Source organism: Canis aureus, chromosome 8, assembly GCF_053574225.1.
Source record: "Canis aureus isolate CA01 chromosome 8, VMU_Caureus_v.1.0, whole genome shotgun sequence".
In the NCBI taxonomy this organism is placed as follows: Eukaryota; Metazoa; Chordata; class Mammalia; order Carnivora; family Canidae; genus Canis; species Canis aureus.
Genome location: NC_135618.1, coordinates 39,034,995 through 39,054,121, shown reverse-complemented (window position 1 = coordinate 39,054,121; position 19,127 = coordinate 39,034,995). Strand labels below are relative to the sequence as shown.

Genomic DNA, 19,127 nt, shown 5'->3' with positions numbered 1-19,127 from the left:
TCCTCCGCCAAAAAGGAAAAATTGAGGCCATTTCTTCACATCCACAAAACTGATCTAATTTGGGAAGGCTAAAAAGATTTTATTGTTATGAATACATGCCGTTTATTTATTCAACCCGCACTCGTGGGTAAGTAGGGGGTTTGCAGTTTTTTACAAGTCGGAACAGGTGGTATGACTTTGCCTTCTTCCCTACGCATCTCCTTACTCCAAATCAATGTAAGTAGATTCGGGGCACCTGCGCGGCTCAGTCAGTTGAGCGTTTGCCTCTTAGTTTCGGCTCAGGTCGGGATCCCAGGGTCACGAGACGGACCCCCGAGTGGGGCTCCGAGCTCAGCGGGGAGTCTGCTTGGGGTTCTCGCTCCCTCTGCCGCTGCCCCTCCAGTGGGAAGAGACGTGTGGGGCCGTGTTCACAGCTCCATGACGGCGAATGAGATCTAATTCCCCAGATTGACCATAACACCCAAAGGTTCCCTTTTCCTCGTTCGGGTCACGTGAACCACCAGGTGCTACACAGACAGCAAGAGCGTCATATTCAGACGTCAGTGAAATCTGAGGAGGGGAGATGGAAGCACATGCGGGGAGTGCGGGGGCTCTTCCTCGGGGAGGGCCACCCGGCGCACGTACCTGTGAGCATGCAGCACATGGTGGTCTTGCCGGCCCCGTTGTGTCCCAGCAGAACGGTGATCTGCCCCTGGTAAAGGTTCATGGTCAGACCTTTGACTGCCACGTGCTTACTCTTTCCCGTCTGATACACCTGCGGAAAATTCACGCGGCGGGCATGTGGTGTTCCTGAAGCATCTATGAACCACATCAAGTCGCCCTGAACTTGGATTTCCAGTCCACCCATGGGAATCCAAGGCGAATCTGGGAGGGCGCCAGGGTTTAGCTGCCTGGGGCTGCAGAGGAGCCTGACGGGGGTGCAAACCCAGGGGCTTCTCCCCGGTGCCCCAGAGGCGGGAGCTCGAGGACGAAGGGCTCAGAGCTTGGCGGGGAGTCTGCTCCCTGCTTCTAGAGCCACACTTTGCCCTGACGTGGCCCAGCAGCTGAGAATTCCCACCAGAACTGTGGGTCTGCAGACAGCAGGTGTGTGAACACAAGGGAAATCCCTGCTCGTGGAAGCCGCAGGCAAGCCTGGCTGCTGGGGCCGCTCGCGACAGACCTGGAGCCCCCGGCCGCATCGTGAGTCCCTGGGCTCCCATGTGACACCTACCCCCCAACTCACACACCCGGCGCCCACAGCCACAGGAGGGCGGCACGAAGTGTGACAAGGCTGCAGCGTCCGGACACGGACACGCCTCTCCCTTGGACTCATCGCATTTGAAGATCAGAAAGTGCTAAAGGGGAAATGCTGCTCCATGGGATGCACCAGGGCACAGGGCTCACGTCCAGGTGTCCTGCCCTGGGAGCGCTTAGTCACGCGGGGCTCAGCGCGCAGCAAAGGCTCAGCCAGCGCTGGCAACAGCCAAGCCCGCCCCATCTGGAAGCCGGGCTGAGCGACTGGGTGTGGAAACCATGGGGATGGACGTCAGCCACCAAAGAGCTGAGCTCCAGGGGGTCCCCAGGCAGCAGTGCTGGCGTGGCCGGGGGCGGGGGGTGTTTCAGCCAGAATCATCCGGACCCTCCGTCCTCCCCCACTTTACTGCATGACAGGAAACAGGACGCGTGATGCTAGATTCCTATTTCAAGGATCCCCTCCCAGAAGGACGCTAAGCCTCTCTCGGGAATGAATGTACCTTGTAACCACCAGGTTATTATCAGAATAAAACAAGCCTCTACACGTGATTTCTTAAATTCTTAAAAGGAGATTTGTGAGCTCCTACCTTGTAGAGCTGTCGTATTTCAATCCCTTTCGCCAAATCGGTAGGCTCTTCCTGAATGAACTTGCTTTCCGAAGCTTTGTCTGGGTCCCCCACGTCCAGCACTGACCGTGTGAGGGATGAAGACCGTCCCTGCCAGTGGGACGGCTAGACAGAAAGTCAACTACATTAAGGTGTTCGGGTGAATCGACCAGCTTCTTCGGGAACATAATACTTGGGTAAAATAAATCCTCCACCCCACCCCGCCAACCCCAACTCCCCGTGTTTCCTGGTACCAAACAGCTAATGGTGCCTGGAGAAGTCCGGCAACCTGTTCATGGACTCACTACCAATGAGCTGCATTTGAGCCCACAACTCATGGTCCTGAGGGTGGAGCGAGGACAGGACATGCCCCACACCCGGGCTCCCGGCGAGCTGGGGAAGCCATCATGTTGGCAGGCAGCCCCCTGGCCAAGGCCTGGAGAGATAGCGGGGTAGACGCTTCTCCACACTCCTGGAAGGGCCAGCGGGGCCACCTGTGCCCTTCAGACAGGACCACCTGCTTTGCAAATGGTGGGATGGGGCCGCTGGCGGGGCTGCGGGAGCACCGCATCCACAGGTGAGCTCCACTTCGTGAGGACAACATGGTCACCACGGGAGGCAGCGACTCTGAGAACTCATGGGGGGGGGGCAGCCACGGGAGGCTGCACCTGCCGGCTCCCAGGGTCACACGGTCTCAGAGAGGGTCAGGACTACAACAGCCCAGAGGGGAAGGAGGCGGTGGTGTCCCGTGGGGACTTGCGGGGCCTGGTACAGGCGTGGGCACACCGGACATTGCAGACATGTTTGCAGCCTCTCTGCACGGGCGCCAGCAGGGGGCAAGGGTCGGAGGCAGACTCCTTTGTCATCGTGTTCCCTTGGCGACCACAAGCTGATGGGCTTGGAGTGAATCCGGGCTAGAGGAGCCCACTTGGATTTCCCGGGGCTGGAGGTTTCAATCAGGACACTGACACGGGTGAGGGTGTTGTGGGGCTGTACAAGGTGTCACGTGGTGTGTAGGACAGGAGCGCCGGTACTCACCATGACGAAGAAGTACCAGGGCTTGGGGATGCCGTACTCCCCCGGGAGGACGGCCTCCACATACCAGGCCACCAGGCCGTACAGGACGGAGTCCAGGACCAGCATCACCAGCACGTGGGAGAAGTTAAACTCCCCGCTCAGGCCGCCCACGTGCTTCCACCGCATGCCGGTGCCTGAGCCAAAGGAGGCACGACGTCAGCGCATGGGAGGTGCCCAGGCCACCCATGGGACTGGACTGTTGGCCTGGGCCGAACGCGAGGCGCCAGAGGGGAGAGCCACTGCCACGAGTTTCTCCCCAAGAAAAAACATTTTCAGGATCCCCGAAAGGCGGGAGGAGGAGTCTGGTCATCCAAGGGTCTTCCCCATGCCCTGCGCCCGTCGCACCGCCTCTCGCTGGCTGGTTCTCTTGAAGCGAGGTGGGTGCAGGCGCCTCTTTGCCCTGCAGGCTCTGTGTCCCCCCGGGGTACGTGCCCTCCGCGAGCATCCGTGCTGTGATCAGAGAGGGGCCCGCTTGTGATTCAGTCGTCCCTGTATCTGCAGCATCCGCCCCGGGGCGGAGGAGGGGCCCGGGACCAGTTCCGGGACGCGTAGGGAAGTGACTAACCTGTGTGATGCCAAGCGTCTAATCTGAGTGCAAGTTGACTAAGCTCGTCATTTAAAGCATCCAAGGTTCTGAGCGTGTGCTGCCACCCGGCAGGTTGGCGGGGGTGGGAACCAGTGACCACGAGAGAGGTTTGAGTGGACTTCAGGTGAGCCAGCGGATGGGCTGGTGTGTTAGTGTCACACACCCATCAGGTGTGTCAAGGGGCCCCCGGGAGCCTGCACTTGCAACACCCTCTCGTGGGGGGGCAGCTGCTGCCGCTTGGGGGGGGGGAAGGGGAGGCGACCTCTGAGCCCCTTCCTGGCATGGGATCCCGTGACCTGTGTCTCTCTGTGTACCGACCCAGGGCGTCGCCTTTCGCTGCAGCTAACAACCAGACCTCGCCCGACTGGGACGGGTTCCAAGGCCGCAGTGGCCACCGAGCACACTTAGCTCCCGAGAGCCAGGTCCATCCCTACCCAGTGTAGTTCCGCAGGGTCCGGGTGGCAGAGGGCAGAGCTCCTTCCCCACCTGGGCAGGTGGGCGATTGCCAAGTGACCTTAGGTATTTACTGTGGATGCGTGAACTGGAGCTTTAACAGGCAAGCCACAGGAAATGTCCGGGTGACCTGCCCTCCTCCCTGCCACCAGTTGCCCCAGAAACCCCCAGCGTGCACACCCCACACCCACACCCCTGGCGGGGTGTTTGCAGGCAGCATCTGGCTGGGTCTGGCCTCTTAGCCAAGCTGGCCGCCTCCCTGCCATTGGTCAGCGCAACATTCACGTTTCGTGACGACTGCCGCTCCAGATGAAAAGCTACCGTCTTGCCAGCGTTTTACTATTTGTTCCAAACTTTTGGTTCTTTCTCTCCTCTTTTCCTCTTTTTTTCTTGCATTCATAGAGAATCTTTGCATGATTCAATTTTATTTCCACTGCTGATTTATTATTTATACATCTAGTGTTGTTGCAGGGTTTACGGTATTCGTCTTTAACCAGAGTGTGTCATCAGATGACGTTTCAGCTCCTCGTGGGTCCTATAAGGACCTTACACAGCATCTCCCCAGCCTCCCCACCCCCACTGTCACCCCACATCTTCTGCACAAGCTCTAGATGCTATAGGTTCCTCCTGCTTCTGCTGTAGACACTCAGTCCTCTCAGAGCAAAAAAAAAGAAAAAAAAAAAAAAAGTCAAATAAAAACAAAACAGTACAAAAACCATGAAAAACAAAGTATTTTCCATTCCTGGTGCTCCTAAGTGCTGCGTGCAGATCCATGCTTCGGTCTGCTATTCTTTTTGCCTGAAGATCTCAGCATTTCTTGCAATGTCTCCTCCCCATCAAGTCTGTCAACTTCTGTTCCTTTGAGACAGCCTGTCGTTGCTCACTTTCCGGCGGCTTGGCAGGGTTTGGCCCGAGCGCGTAACCGGGTCCCCGCCATTGTGTCCTGGCTTGTGTGCACCTGTGGCCCGCTGGGATTCGCTCTTCCACGGAGTGCCTACTCGAGCCCCCTGCCCCGCGCTTTACTGCAAATCCTCACATTTAACTGATATGTAGGAATTCTGTACGTACTCCGGACACGAGAGTGTTCTGTGGGTTCAAAGTGTGTCTGTCGGCCTCTGTCCTCCATTCTGTCTGTGGCATTTGAAGGTCAGATGTATCTGTCTTTGTGGTCGGTTATTTTTTGTGTCTTGCTTGATGAGGAATCTTTCTGGCCTCGAGGACGGGGTGTCCTCTTCTGTGTCGTCTCCAAAAGCTTTGTAGGGTTTCGACGCTGAAATTGATTTCCGCATGCTGTGCACTGGTTCTCCAGAACCTTCTCCAGAAGGTTCTCCAGGGGCTCTCGTGCCACCTCCTGACCCCCACTGATCCCTAGCACTACTTGGGCCTTTCTTTCCTATTCTCTCAGTCTCTTTGTCAATCTCTAGCCTGTGTTCAGGCTCCTGTGGTCACTCTGATGAAAAGTAGTTTTTAAAAAAAATTTTAATTAAAAAATAAATTTATTTATTTATTTATTTTAATTTAAAATTTTTAACTTAAAAAAACCATTTATTTAAAAATAAAATTTTTTAATTAAAAAAATTTAAAAGATATTATTTATTTATTCATGAGAGACACAGAGAGGCAGAGATACAGGCAGAGGGAGAAGCAGGCTCCATGCAGGGAGCCCGACGTGAGACTCGATCCTGGGACCCCAGGATCATACCTTGACCCAAAGGCAGATGCTCAACCGCTGAGCCACCCTGGTGCCCCAATTCCTCAGGCTTCTTGTGAGATTTTCCTCCTGCCGCCTGGGGTGCTTACTTTTACGCTGGTGCGTCTGGTTAGATTTCTTCTTATTACTCTTGTCTGGGATTTGCTGGGCCTCCTGAAATCCAGTCTGGCGACAGATGTGGGCCCCATCTCTTCAGAACCATGTCTTCTGCCCCTTTCTCTCTTTTCCTGCTGGACCTCTGCTCCTCGCTCTTCTCTGAATGTTTTCTCAACTCTCTTGCACATTTTAACATCTTTTCCATTCTCTTCGCTGCCTCCTGCGTGGTTTCCTCTAACCTACTCCCAGCCCATAACCGTCCCTCAGCTGTTTCAGAGCGACTGTTAACCTATCCACTCAGTTTTTTATTTGGTTGGTTGCAGTTTGCATTTCCCAGAAGAGGTATTTCGCCCTTATTCCTGCACATATTTTCAAAGATGCCTTTTTTTTAAAGGCAAACCACATCTCCCGAGCATTATTGTTTCATAATCTGTGTTTTGATCCCAAAACAGGAGGACTTTGTGAATCTATTTTACTTTCTCCTGTTTCTGTTGGTTCTCATCCATGGTGGCTTATTTCCTTATGTTTTCAGGTGCTTTTTACTGTGCTGTGTTTTACCCTTGAGAACCCGTCTGTGGCGATTCACCACGATGGGGATGAAAGTGCATCTGCCGGGTGCCTGAGTGGGGGGCTCCCTTGTCCCAGCTCCGCCTGAAATCACATCCCTGCTCCAGGGTCCCTGGACAGGCTCCAGGGTGACCCTGGGCTGCAGCTCCTCCAGAGAACCAGCCTCTAACCGGTTCTTCGGGCAGTTTTCTCATTTGCTTTTTCTCCCATGATGCGGTTGGCACCAGGGCACCTTCCCCAAGGCCCTCTGGTCTATGGGGCCTCGGATACACATGCGAGGAGAGACTTCCCTGCTCCCCTTCCAGAAAGCCGGCACCTCCGTTGCTGGCCAGGCTGGGCCGGGCCGGGGCTGAGGGCTTCCAGCTTCATCCTGGTCCTGTCCCTCGCGGGTGGTCCACACCTAGTGACCGTGGGCGGCAGCGGCGAGGAGGCCCGGCCACTCGGCCCAGCGCTCCTCCAGGGGCCAAGGTGTCAGGGCTGCATGTAGCCCTGCCTAGCCTGGCTCCCCCTCTCCCCTAGAGGATGTCAGCAGCCGAAGCAACCCAGGTGCCTCAGCTTTCAACACACAGGCTCCATAAACATCCCTATTCATTCCCTAACACATGAGGAATCAGATACTATTTTAAATCTACTTCCCCCTGTACTTTTTTTTTTTTTAAGATTTTTATTTATTTGAATTAGACCACAAGTGGTGGGGAGTGAGGGGCAGAGGGAGAAGGAGAAGCCGACGCACCACTGAGCAGAGAACCGGACCCGACGCAGGGCTCTGTCCCCAGGCCCTGGGATCATGACCTGAGCCGCAGGCAGGTGCTTAACCGACTAAGCGTCTCAGGCGCCCCTCAAAGGATTATTTGTAACGTGTGGTCTCGTCGATGCTTTGTTAAGGAAAACTACTCGGCTGCAAAACCTTCTAGTCAACTGCACACCCTTCATTATATTTTAAGCAGCCGTACCCTGTTTAGACCATCCTAACTTCACAAAGACGCTAACTGGTAGACGGTGCCTCTGACCAGGTCACTGGAAATCATCCCAGTTGCGGTAAGAGGACCCGCCAACTGGATCCGGCTTGGCGTCCTATTCCTGCCCTCTGAACCTACCCTTCCTAGTCCGGAACCAGGACTCTGGTGATAGGAGCCAACGCAGAGTCGTGAAGACGCATGAAGATGCTCGCTGCAGTGTCCGCGCCAGGCCACCTCAGTGTCTCCGAGACGTGGGACAGCATCGCCCAGAGCGTCCACTGAGCTCAGCGGGCGTCGGCCTTCGTAGGTTAGCTGCGACCTTCCGCAGTGACTGTCGTCGGCGTTCTGAGGAATTCTTCTAACCCCAGAACGTAAGACACGTAAGTGCGCTTCCGAAGGTGGGACTTGCGAGGACAGTAGGCCAGCGCCGAGGGACGGTGCCCCCGCTGACCCCGAGGTAAGTGGCCCTGCGTGATCTGTCAAGTTCCAAACGCGCTCGCTGAACTGAGCGGTGAATCTGTGTCTTTTAGATGTGTCACTATGTAGGCTTATAATTTCCTAAGTCATTAATACGCTTTAGTTTGGCTCCCGAACCAGGCCGTGAGCTGCCGGTGGGAACCGCGTCCTACAACCCACCACGCTCGCCAGACGCTGTAAGGGCTCACGATGCGGAGGGGGCTGGCGCAGGCCACTTGGGAAGGCCGTGGGCCTGGCCTGGGAGCAGGGGCAGAGCTTCCAGGCCGCTGCCCTGGGGACATGGAGGGCTCACCTCTGATCTCGAAGGAGGAGATTAGCCGGACTCCTAGCGCCATGGCGATGTTGGAGAGGAGACAAAAGGCCACTTTTTGGAAGTAGGTCCTCTGGGGGTAGCTGAAAGTCAGGTACAGGTACGGAAGGTAGGTGAAGAAGAAGATGATGCCTCCGGCAGCGGTTGCTACATGAGCTGCGGGAAGACAGGACAGGAGCCCATCAGCCCTGCATGAGGGGACACAAGCCCCTTCCCGCCAGGGCCTGCCGCAAACCCTCTCCTTCCCGGACAGCGGCCCGTCACACGACCCAAGGCCAGCATAGCATCTACCAGCCTCTCAGGGACCCTTCATGTCCTCCCTGTTTTTACAGAGGAGGAAACTGAGGCTTGGCCACAGGAAATACATTGGCCCAGGTTCATGGAGCTAGTAAACCACAGGTCACGGACTCCGGGCTCTGCAGGCGCCAGCATGGTAGCTCCGGATCGGGAGCCGCGGCCAGTGGGAGGTGAGTTCAGGTGTGACTTCAGGAAGTCGAGAGAGCGGGGACGTAAGATTGCATCCACCAGAGAAGGAGCCCCGTTACGCATCGGGCAGCCCTGCGCGAACCTGGCTCTGCACTACGGCTGACCTTGGGTCTTTTTTTTTTAAGATTTATTTATTTATTTATTTATTTATTTATTTATTTATTTACTTACTTACTTACTTATGATAGACACAGAGAGAGAGAGAGGCAGAGATACAGGCAGAGGGAGAAGCAGGCTCCATGAAGGGAGCCCGATGCGAGACTCGATCCCAGGACCCCAGGATCGCGCCCCGGGCCAAAGGCAGGTGCCAAACCACTGAGCCACCCAGGGATCCCCTGACCTTGGGTCTTGTCTAACTTCTCTCTGAGTTTCAGGTTCTTCTGTAACGGGTTTTAGGAATTGCTGACTTTTACTAAGCTCTTACTATATACAAAGGACTGTTCTCAGCTCTTTACACGTAATATCCCATTTAATCCTCATAACTAAGTATAAATGCTGTGATTTTCCCATTTCACAGTTCCCATTTGGAACTTGACGTTTCACAGAAGGGGAAACGGAGGCACAGTGGATTTGCTAAGGTCAGGGTCCACACAGAGATTCAAAAGCAGCCCCGTGAGGCCAGAACAAGAGCTGTCGGCCTCAGTGAGAAAGGAGAAAGGCTTCGGGTGTCGGTGGGCAGCGGGGAGGTTGGACACTGCAGCCTCAGAGAGGCGGGGGACGGTCTGACCAGGGGACGTGGGTGCATTGCAAGGTGGTAGCCAGGGGGCCTCCCCGGGGCCAGTCCACACCGGGGAGAGTTTTTCTCCAGCTAAGCTCTGCAGCTCAGGTGTTGGCATGGGGTAGGCAGGGAGCTTGTTGGGACCGGGGTGGAGGATTTACAACACGAGTTCAGTGCAGGGCTGACGGTGTGGAGGAGTCAAAGTGGGGATGGGCCACGGGCTCGGAGCCCCTGAGGAAGCCGGTGAGGCTCACGCTGATGGATGGTGACAAGGTTAGGGCCAACGGATCAGGTGTCCTGACAGCAGACAATGAATTACTGGAGGAGGCAAGTGCAAGAGGGAAGGGGTACACAGGGAGCTGTGGGGTCAGGAGTGAGGTGATTGGGGCCAAGATTCTGGTGAGTCGGTGACACCCTCCTCCTGCAAGGGGCTGAGTGTCCTGGGCAGCAAGGGAAGAGGTGTGATCTGGACTGAGAGCACCTTCCCCCTGCAGCCGTGTGGTGGGACAGGGGGGTCACAGTGGCCCTAGCAACCTTCAGGGCTCACCAGTGGGGAGTTTCCTGGGCCACCGTTATAAGTCACAGATTTTTACATCATCCGGGATTTTTACATCTTACATGTTTCAACCCATTGCAAGCATTATTCTTTTTGATGCTCAAGATGCCCTGTCTTAGGTGAGCGGAAGCATCTTCAGGTTGGCTCGTTCATCCTTTAGACATCATCCCCTTGGTCTCTGGAAGCCTGCTCGCTGTGGTCCACAATGTCCAGAGCTCGTACCGAATGTTCCCTAGGTCAGACTTCAAATCAGGTGTCCCCCCACGGAGCCCTGGTTCTGCGCAGAGGCCCTCAGAGGCCACAAGGGCCACTAAGGTGTCTAGCGCTCCTGGGCTGCCACTGCTTTTAGGTCTTCTCTGGAATCATGGTGAGAAATACATTCGTAGAAGATGAGCTCATACCAATAATTCTAACTGATATTTATTATTATAGGGTTTTCCTTAACATCTTTGGCATCTTGTCTCTTATAGACTTGCTCTTGAATTCTTGGTTTCTATGTGTTTTGCTTTATCTTCGGCTGTAACTGTATCACTTTCAAAGAAATAATACCAACACTACTCCTAAATACCGAGAATACTAACACAGCTGAAGATTTCTCTGCCATTCCTTTACCCTTAAAATATCTGTCACAAGAGATATATAATTGAAATGCTGTTTTAAAGGCAGTTGAGGTAATTGCTTACTTTGTGAAGTAATTACTTTCAAGCCCCTAACTTGAAAACATTTATTTCTGTTGGTTTTCAATTCTTAGAAATTGCTTCTATAATTTCCTTCCCCCCCCTCCTATTTTCCCAGTTGTTTACGTGGTGTGGTGGGCAGAATGAAGGCTTCCCAGGGATGTCCAGTCCTGACTCCTGAACCCTCATGGCTTTACATAGCAGATGGACTTTGCAGAGGAGGTTAAGAATCTTGAGATGAGGAGATTATTCTGGATTGTCTGGGTGAACCCGATGTCACCACAAGCACCCTCAAAAGGGGGTAGGCGTGCCAGAGTGAGGAGAGGTGAAGGAAGGGGAGAGAGCGGTGAAGACAGAGGAAGGAGCCGTGAGCCTGGGAACGCAGGCATCGGGAAGTGTTCTCATTTTCCCCTTGTGTCTCCAGAAAGAACACAGCCCAGAGAAATGCACTTTAGACTTTGGTTGTAAGGTAATGAATATGCACTGTTTTTAACCACGAAGTATGCAGTAGATTGTTAGAGGCAACAGGAACGTAAAACGCATGTTTAGAAGTCAAAACCGTGTAAAAATTCACCTCTTAAATGATATCATTGACCTTCATTAGCATACGCTTTGCTCACATATATCTCTACCCCTCCCCCTTTAAATTGTCATTGAGACAGATTCTAACTTTACATGTCGAGTGCCCACTAACACAGATTTATATTTTTATGCTTTTGCCTTATAAATCATATAGGAAAGAGAAGAAGACTTACAAACCATAAATACAAAAACACTGGCTTAAGTTACCTTGACCAGTGGTCTGTGTTTCTTCTTATGGCCTTGAGTTGCTATCTTGTGGCTTTTCATTTTTGCCCAAATAATCCCCTTTAGCCAGGCTGCTGGTAATAAACGCTCCCCACTTCTGTTTATCTGAAAATGTCTCAATTTTGTCTCCGTTCTTTTTTTTTAAGATTTTTAATTTATTCACGAGAGACAGAGAGAGAGAGAGAGAGAGAGAGAAGCAGAGACACAGGGAGAGGGAGAAGCAGGCTCCCTGAAGGGAGCCCGATATGGAATTTGATCCCAGGTCCCAGGGATCACGTCCCAACCCAAAAGCAGATGTTCAACCACTGAGCCATCTAGGTGCCCCTCGTCTTCATTCTTAAGGGATAGTTTTGCCAGATATAGAATTCTTGGTTGAGTTTTTTCCCCCCTCAAGATTTAAAATGCCATCTTATTACCTTCTGGACCTCATAGTTTCTGAAGAGAAATCAGCTATTAATCTTACCGAGGATCACTTATATGTGAGGAGCCTCTTCTGCTTTCAAAATGATCTTTATGGCTTTGAGTTTTGACAATTTGAATGACTCTTGGTGTGGATCTCTTTGAGTTTAACCTGCTTGGAGTTCACTGAGATTCTTTGGTTTATAGATCCATGTTTTTCATCACATTTGGGACATTTTTTTTTTTTTTAGATTTTATTTATTTATTCATGAGGCACACAGAGAGAGGCAGAGACACAGGCAGAGGGAGAAACAGACTCCCTGCAGGAAGCCTGATGGAAGACTGGATCCCAGGACACCGGGATCCTGACCTGAGACGAAGGTAGACACTCAACCACTGAGCCACTCAGGTACCTCAGTCATTATTTCTTTGAATATTTTTCTTCATTTTTTCTTTCTTTTTTTTTTCTTATTCTGGGACTCCAGTGATGTGTATGTTAGTATGCTAGGTGTATCTCTCAGATTCTGTTCCAACCAAGAAAATCCCAGCACCATCTGGTTTCACTGGTGAATTATACCAAACATTTACAGAAGAATGAACATCAAACCCTCTCAAAGTCTAGACCAGTAAAAAATAAAGGTGAATAAAATTGTGTTAATTTTTTCCTTCATTCTATCCATGTGGTATATTACATTTACTGCTTTTCTTTTTTTAAAAGATTTTATGAGAGAGAGAGCGAGAGAGAGAGAGGCAGATACACAGGCAGAGGAGAAGCAGGCTCCATCAAGGGAGCCTGAGTGGGACTCCATCCCGGGACTCCAGAATCAAGCTCTGGGCCAAAGGCAAGCGCCAAACCGCTGAGCCACCCAGGGATCCCCATACTGCTTTTTGTATGTTAAATTATTCTTGTGTTCTTGGTATAAATCCCCCCTTTGGATGGTCTGTGATCATTTAAATGTGCCATTGAATTTAGTTTGCTAATATTTTGTTGAGGATTTTTACATCTCTATTCAGAAAGAATACTGGTCTGTAATTTTATTGGTCTGATGTCTTTTCCGGCTTTGGTATTAAGGTAATCTTGGCCTACAGAATGAGTTTGAAATATCTGCATTCTTATTTTTTAGCTTTCAGTTTTATTTATTCTGGATACAAGTCTCTCATGATATATATTACTTGCAGATGTTTTCTCCCAGCCTGTGGGTTATCTTTTCACTTTCTTAATGGTATACTTTGAAGTACAAAAGTTTTTAATATTGATTTAGTCCAATTTATCAATTTTCCTTTTTATGACCTATGCTATTGGTGTCATGTCTAAGAAATCACCATCTAGCCCAGGATCACAAAGATTTTTGGCCACATTTTCTTTTAAATATTTGTGGTTTTAGCCCTTATATTTGAGTTTATAATCCACTTTGAATTTTTATGTATGATGTGATGTAGAGGTCCAACTTCATTCCTGTGTACGTAGATACCTCACTATTCCATCACCTTTTGTTGAAAAGACTATTCCTTGCCTGTTGAATTGTCTTGGTGCCTCATCAAAAATCGATTGATCATAAACTCTGAGTTGTGTGGTGTATTTTTGCTTTCACTTGAAACTCTTACCTGCTATTTGCTTTCCACTCTGGTCTTGCTTTACTGTGCTTCTGACCTCATTGGTTTTGTTTTTTGTTTCTAGCCCTCTGCTTATTTCTCATGCTTGACCACAAGTTGAGTTTTTTGGGTTTCAACCTTCAGCACCACGTTAGCCTTAGCTTTTAAGCATCCTTTGATACTCATGTTCCAAGGTCCCCACATAACTCTCTTACTTGACCCTCCCCCCCACCATGTTTGCCCCTGAACAATTGAGGGATACTAGGGGAACTCGGTATAGAGTTTGAGTCAGGAGACAGTGTTCAGGCCTAGTCAACCTCCCAAGGAACCCACTCCCATCTTGGCAGAGTTGGTATTTGCCAGGGCCCACATATTAGAACATTAGAACATTACATTACATTGTAATGTAATTACATTACAATATATTACATTGATGTAAAATATTCATAAATGTAAGCAATAAACTGCCTGGCCTCATTTATACCATATTTTGATTTTTCCCCAAGTTCTCTAAAGCCCTTCTTCTTTTCTTCTATTTTTTTTTTAAGATTTTATTTATTTATTCATGAGAGACACAGAGAAAGAGGCAGAGACACAGGCAGAGGGAGAAGCAGGCTCCATGCAGGGAGCTCAACGTGGAACTTGATCCCGGGTCCTCAGGATCAGGCTCTGGGCTGAAGGCGGCACTAAACCACTGAGCCACCTGGGCTGCCCAAGCCCTTTTTTTCTTTTGTCACCAACTGTTGGACCTACCCTCCACTAGTGTTTTTATCTCTACCTCTTCTATTTGAACCAGGAGTTAATTCTCCCACACTTTGACTTTGACCCCATTTCCTGTTATTTTTGTTCCTAGTAGTTCATCGATTCTCCCAATAGTTTTAGAAGTAACACCCGTCCCAACAGGACCAAAGTCCCAGGAACTTCAGTCTTACTATGGTGTCTTAGCCACCCTACCATTGTGCCCAAATTCACAGTCAAGACCTGGAAAACTATCTGAACTGATGCCTTACCCCTCATTTCCTTCCAGGTTGGGACTTGACCCCATTTGTAGCCATTTGAAATGACATTTAGACGCCAAATGAAGTATAAAAACATACATACATGGAGATGGATCCCTAAGCCTTTAACAGGGAATGGAAATAATCCATTGCTAAAGTAGCCAGAGGAGAAGTGAAAACCTGGCTTTAGAGGAGTGATCATTCATGCTGTAGGTGACTTCAATAGCAGTGCTTCCACAAACAGAAGTCATAAACACCCTCCCTGACAGAAAATTGTATCAGGACTCACCTTTTTGGAAGAATGTGCTGATCATGAATGCAAATAAAATCGTGGCAGTGGCAAAACACAGTAGAAAAACGAATATCAAGCTAGGGTCACTGTTTCTGAACACCACCACACCATGCACCTACGGAGCAGTCATAGACACATGTCGTTTTTGCATGGAGAGAATAAAGAGAAAGCATAATATACCCATATACAATGCAGAAATTTTTTAAAAACTCACAAGATTTTCCTAAATTAAACAACAGATTTTTTTTTAAGGCAGACTTTGAGCCAGTATCCATGACCATTTACAAATGATGCTGTGTCCATGTACCTTTTTTTAAGAAACCATGAGTCCAAATTCAATTTTTGACCCAGGGTGAATCTTTTTTGCTTTAATGACAAATTTTATCCCATTTGTCATTATCACTATTACAGATGACTATAGTCTGTCGTCTCCTCGTTTTAATACTTTCTGGGCATTCTCTTTGTTTTATGTATTTTGCCGTGTGGTCTGGATTTTCTTGCCTTCCTTATCCCAAGTGCCCCAATTTTGGTAATTTAGAAGGTAAATTTTCATATATTCACATGGTGGATTATAATTTAATCATTAAATGAAAGTTAGCAGATTGGAATGCCAGATTTCAATGACAGCATAGAAAGGAAATTTAACAAGGTAGCATGGGCCTAAGAGATCGTCCTCATCTTTTATAATAACTGTTTTCAGCCATCTGTGGAGTATAAAATTTGTAATGTTTTAGAATTTATGAAATACATCTTTTGGAATTCCACTTTCTTAATGAAATTGACTACACCCGTGTCCAGTCCTCGCAGACCTGGGAACGGAGGGAGGGCAGGGCTCTCCCGGACAGTGCAGGTCCAGCGCCTGGTCCCCCCGGAGTTCATTAAGTACTACCACGCATCCACCTGAGGCTTTCCAAGTGCTCATCACTAGCTGTGCTCTCACCATATTCCGAATCTCAGCACCACCACCCACACCTCTGCACGGCTGAGCACATCCCAAGGGCCCGGAGACATGTACCTCTATGCAGAAGAGGATGGTCATGAAAGAGATGACAATGAGGGTCGAGATGAAGAACATGATGAACCAGGCAGCCCAGTGTTGCCAGTTGTTCACTCCCATCATGCACATGTACTCCTAGGGAAAGCAGAAGAGCCATTGGGTGGAGACATCCAAGGCAGCCTCACAGGCCACCTCCATCAGACTGTACTGTGCATTCGAGAACATGGAGCAAACCAGACATGGTGGGTCAGGTGAAGCCAGGTCCCTCTTGGATACCACCAGCAAGCTATTTCTATACATAGTCATAAGAATCAATCAAAGGAAAAGAAAATTAAAGAGTGAGAAGGTAGATTGTCTACAAAGAGCAAAAGATGAGGAAAGAGAGGGTGGGCATCAGAGCGCAGAAAGTAGAGAAGCTCTCAGGATGGGCCTTGTGTTGGGCTGGGGCTCCCTGGAGAGTGCTCCTAGCTGCAGCAACAATAGAGGGAGTGACTCCTGGGGGGTCATTCCCCTCCTGTGCATTTCTCAGGGAGTCAGTCTGTAAGCATTTCTTGAATAGCTGCCACAGGCGAGCCGCACAGCAAGGACTCCTGTCGTAACAACAGATGGGGTCACCTGAATTGCAAGCAAGTCAAATGATGAAAGAATATCCCCCTTTCAACTCACCTTGGAGGCGACACCTAGGCAACCTCCTCCCTGCCTTGGCCTCATTCCCACTCTGGTTATTTTTCATGAGTGCTTCCACACTGTCCCTAGGCCTGCATCCCACGTCCGGTGAGGTTACCTTCATCTTTCTTTCTTTCTCCAGGGCAATAGAATTGATGATGATGAGCTCAATGCAGATGAAGCTGAGCATGAGCAAAAGAGGGAACTCGTTCTGAAGGATCAACAAGAACTTGTCTTGGATGTGGGCTCCATGGGGGAATCTCTTCACAAGCACTGTGAGGTCCTCAAACATCCGGGTGGTCGCATTGTGGGCATGGTGCTGCATGATGGCCTTGTCCAGGGCATGCTGTATGGCCAGGAAGCCTTCCTGGTTGTATCCTGCATGAGAACACAGTGGACATCAGGCATAAGAGACAGGAAGACTGAAGGTGCAGAACCCCCGAGGAGTCAGAGGGGTGTGGCTAATGATTCATGACAACACACAGACAGGAGTAGGACAGGCTCTCTTGTGTCCACATGCTGCCATGTAGAAGGAGCAGAGTCACAATGGACCCCCCTGTGCCTGTGATGGCATCTTTTTATCAGGAAACAGGGCAAAGATGTCCTGAGTAGATGGAAGAACAGGGGACATGCAATACAACACTCCTGCATGGTGGGGTCACCTCCTCTCTGCTACGTGCCTCACTTCAGGGAAATGGTGCCCTCTCTGCACTTCTAATCATCCGGAACGTATGAGATGGTTAGATTCAAAGCACTTGGGAGACACTGCCCCCTTCACCAACTGTGACTTGTCTCTGAGCCGTCACTGCTGTGACCCCAGAATTATGGGCATTGGATTTTGCTGCCACACCTCAAAAACAATCTTTACCGTAAGCAGCCCTTATTTTGATACGGTGTCATCGGTGGGCTAAGGTCAGCTTTTGGGAAACATAAGTTGAAGGGCCCAGACCTCTGGTTTGGGGGTCTTGTAAGAGATAATGGCCCCATCTCCAAGTGAGGGTTACTGGCCCTCCTTATGGGCAGAGCCAGGGTGGGGCGTGCAGCAATGAAGTGGAGGTGACCAAGGTCTCCTGGTGGCCCAGACCTACACAGACCCCCTGATCCTCCAGGATGAAAACAAGAGGAACAAACTGTCCATAATAAAATCCTGGGAACTGGGATCCCTGGGTGGCGCAGCGGTTTAGCACCTGCCTTTGGCCCAGGGCGTGATCCTGGAGACCTGGGATCAAATCCCATGTCGGGTTCCCGGTGCATGGAGCCTGCTTCTCCCTCTGCCTATGTCTCTGCTTCTCTCTCTCTCTGTCTCTGACTATCATAAATAAATTAATTAATTAAAAAAAAAACTTTAAAATCCTGGGAACCGTCACATGGTCTTGACTGCATGTAGGGGAGTTTCCTTTGCAGAATGGCTGGTATCCTTTCCAGAACCACAAAAACCATAAGCGCCTTGAATTTGCATTCCCACTTGCCAGGCTTGCAGGCCCAAAGCGTCACATCAGTTGTGTGGTCATCCTACAGTGAGGTGTGGGTTGTCAGCTTAGTTTCCTACGAGCAGGGGCATCTCCCTGAACCACCTTGAACAAAAGAGGGAGACCAAAAACTCTACAGTGCCATGGAGAGCATGTGTCCCTCAGGAGAGGATGAGTGGGTGTCCGTGCTGTCCCGCGGTAGCTCCCCTAGCCTGCAGAAAGCTAAAGGCAAATAGATATTTTTATAAGCAAACACTAGTACATACAGAAGCATACGAATCATCCTTGTTCCTGTAAAATGCTTCCGTCCTTCCTCCAAGCAGTTCAGCATCACTACAAGGCAATCAAACGCTTAACTGCTGCTTTAACTTGCCCTAGAATGAAAGCATTTTACCCAGTGACACATTTCAAAATGTAACTTGTTCAACCTCTTCTGGAACGTTGGGGACCAGGCTGCCGCACGCATGGCCACACACACGTGCCTCCTCACCAGGGAGTCCCCCATCGATCTGTCCAAAGGCCCGCGGCGCTTGGCTGGGGTTACGAGGGTAGAGGAGGGACGTGCCCCAGCCTTCCAGGGTATCGTAATAGGACGTCAGCTTCGAGGTTAAGGAGTTCCTCTGAATGCAGCTGAAGCGCAGGCGGTACTTGATCTGCGGAGGACAAAGGGAGGACAACCGCGGTCACAAGGTCCTGACACTCAGGGGGACGGGAGGGACGGATGTCCCCTCCGGAGAGCACACTGTGCTCTGCCGCGACCGTCCCGGAGGCCCCTTCAGGAAGGCAGAAATTTCTTATTTCTCCGCCGAGCAGCCACGGTTTGGACAAGTGACTTGACCTTCTTGTCTTGGTTTCCTCATCAGTAAAACGGCGATGCTGGCACAGCACCCTCCCAGCGGTACCGTAGGATCAGTCGGGTGATCCCTGGGGTGTGCCTGGCCTTCCTTGGTGCTCAGAAAGTGTTGCGGCCTGTTTAGAGACACCTCTATCCCTGGCTTCCAACACCCCACGCGAGTTCTAACAATCAGGACGCGACTGTCCGGCACAACACACCACCTGCCACATTTGAGTTCACGTGACTCGCCGTGGCGGCAGCTCCGTTCCTGGCTCTCTCCTGGGCACAGACTCTTAAAGCTCCCGAGTCAGGAACTGCTATGAATCCCGCTCTGCTGGTAAGGAAACTGAGGCCCCGAAATGCTAGTGCCCCTCCCACGGCTACACAGCCCCTAATGAAGCAGCTGGAGCGCACGGCCCTCCTACCTGGGCTGGAGGGTCCCCAGAGCAAGGCTGCCCCGGTTAGGAACCGGAGAACGGGGAGGGGCGCCCGCGTCCAGGCAGGAGGATTCGAGCCCAGGAGCGTCCGCCTGCCCCCTCCAGAAGGAAGTCGGCAGGCAG

The 19,127-nt window shown here is 50.7% G+C and overlaps 1 protein-coding gene and 1 long non-coding RNA gene across 9 annotated transcripts in view; one reads left to right on the top strand and one right to left on the bottom strand.

The window, feature by feature from the left end:
• LOC144318832 (ATP-binding cassette sub-family A member 17-like) overlaps positions 1-19,127 on the bottom strand; it is a 77,979-nt gene that overhangs the window by 40,301 nt on the left and 18,551 nt on the right. For 6 of the 8 annotated variants that reach the window (XM_077906233.1, XM_077906234.1, XM_077906236.1 and 3 more), the window contains 8 exons: positions 18,223-18,385; positions 16,382-16,641; positions 15,616-15,732; positions 14,598-14,715; positions 8,057-8,230; positions 2,877-3,049; positions 1,821-1,964; positions 625-754 (listed from right to left, as the gene is read on the bottom strand). In XM_077906233.1, coding sequence (XP_077762359.1) covers positions 625-754; positions 1,821-1,964; positions 2,877-3,049; positions 8,057-8,230; positions 14,598-14,715; positions 15,616-15,732; positions 16,382-16,641; positions 18,223-18,385 — 1,279 coding nt within the window. The remainder of the gene's footprint in view (positions 1-624; positions 755-1,820; positions 1,965-2,876; positions 3,050-8,056; positions 8,231-14,597; positions 14,716-15,615; positions 15,733-16,381; positions 16,642-18,222; positions 18,386-19,127) is intronic. The other 2 variants (XM_077906231.1, XM_077906232.1) reach the window with 2 other exon arrangements.
• Positions 2,730-13,202, top strand: LOC144318836 (uncharacterized). The gene is made up of 3 exons (XR_013384819.1): positions 2,730-3,625; positions 7,342-7,744; positions 11,969-13,202. It is a non-coding gene; the product is annotated as an uncharacterized LOC144318836 (long non-coding RNA).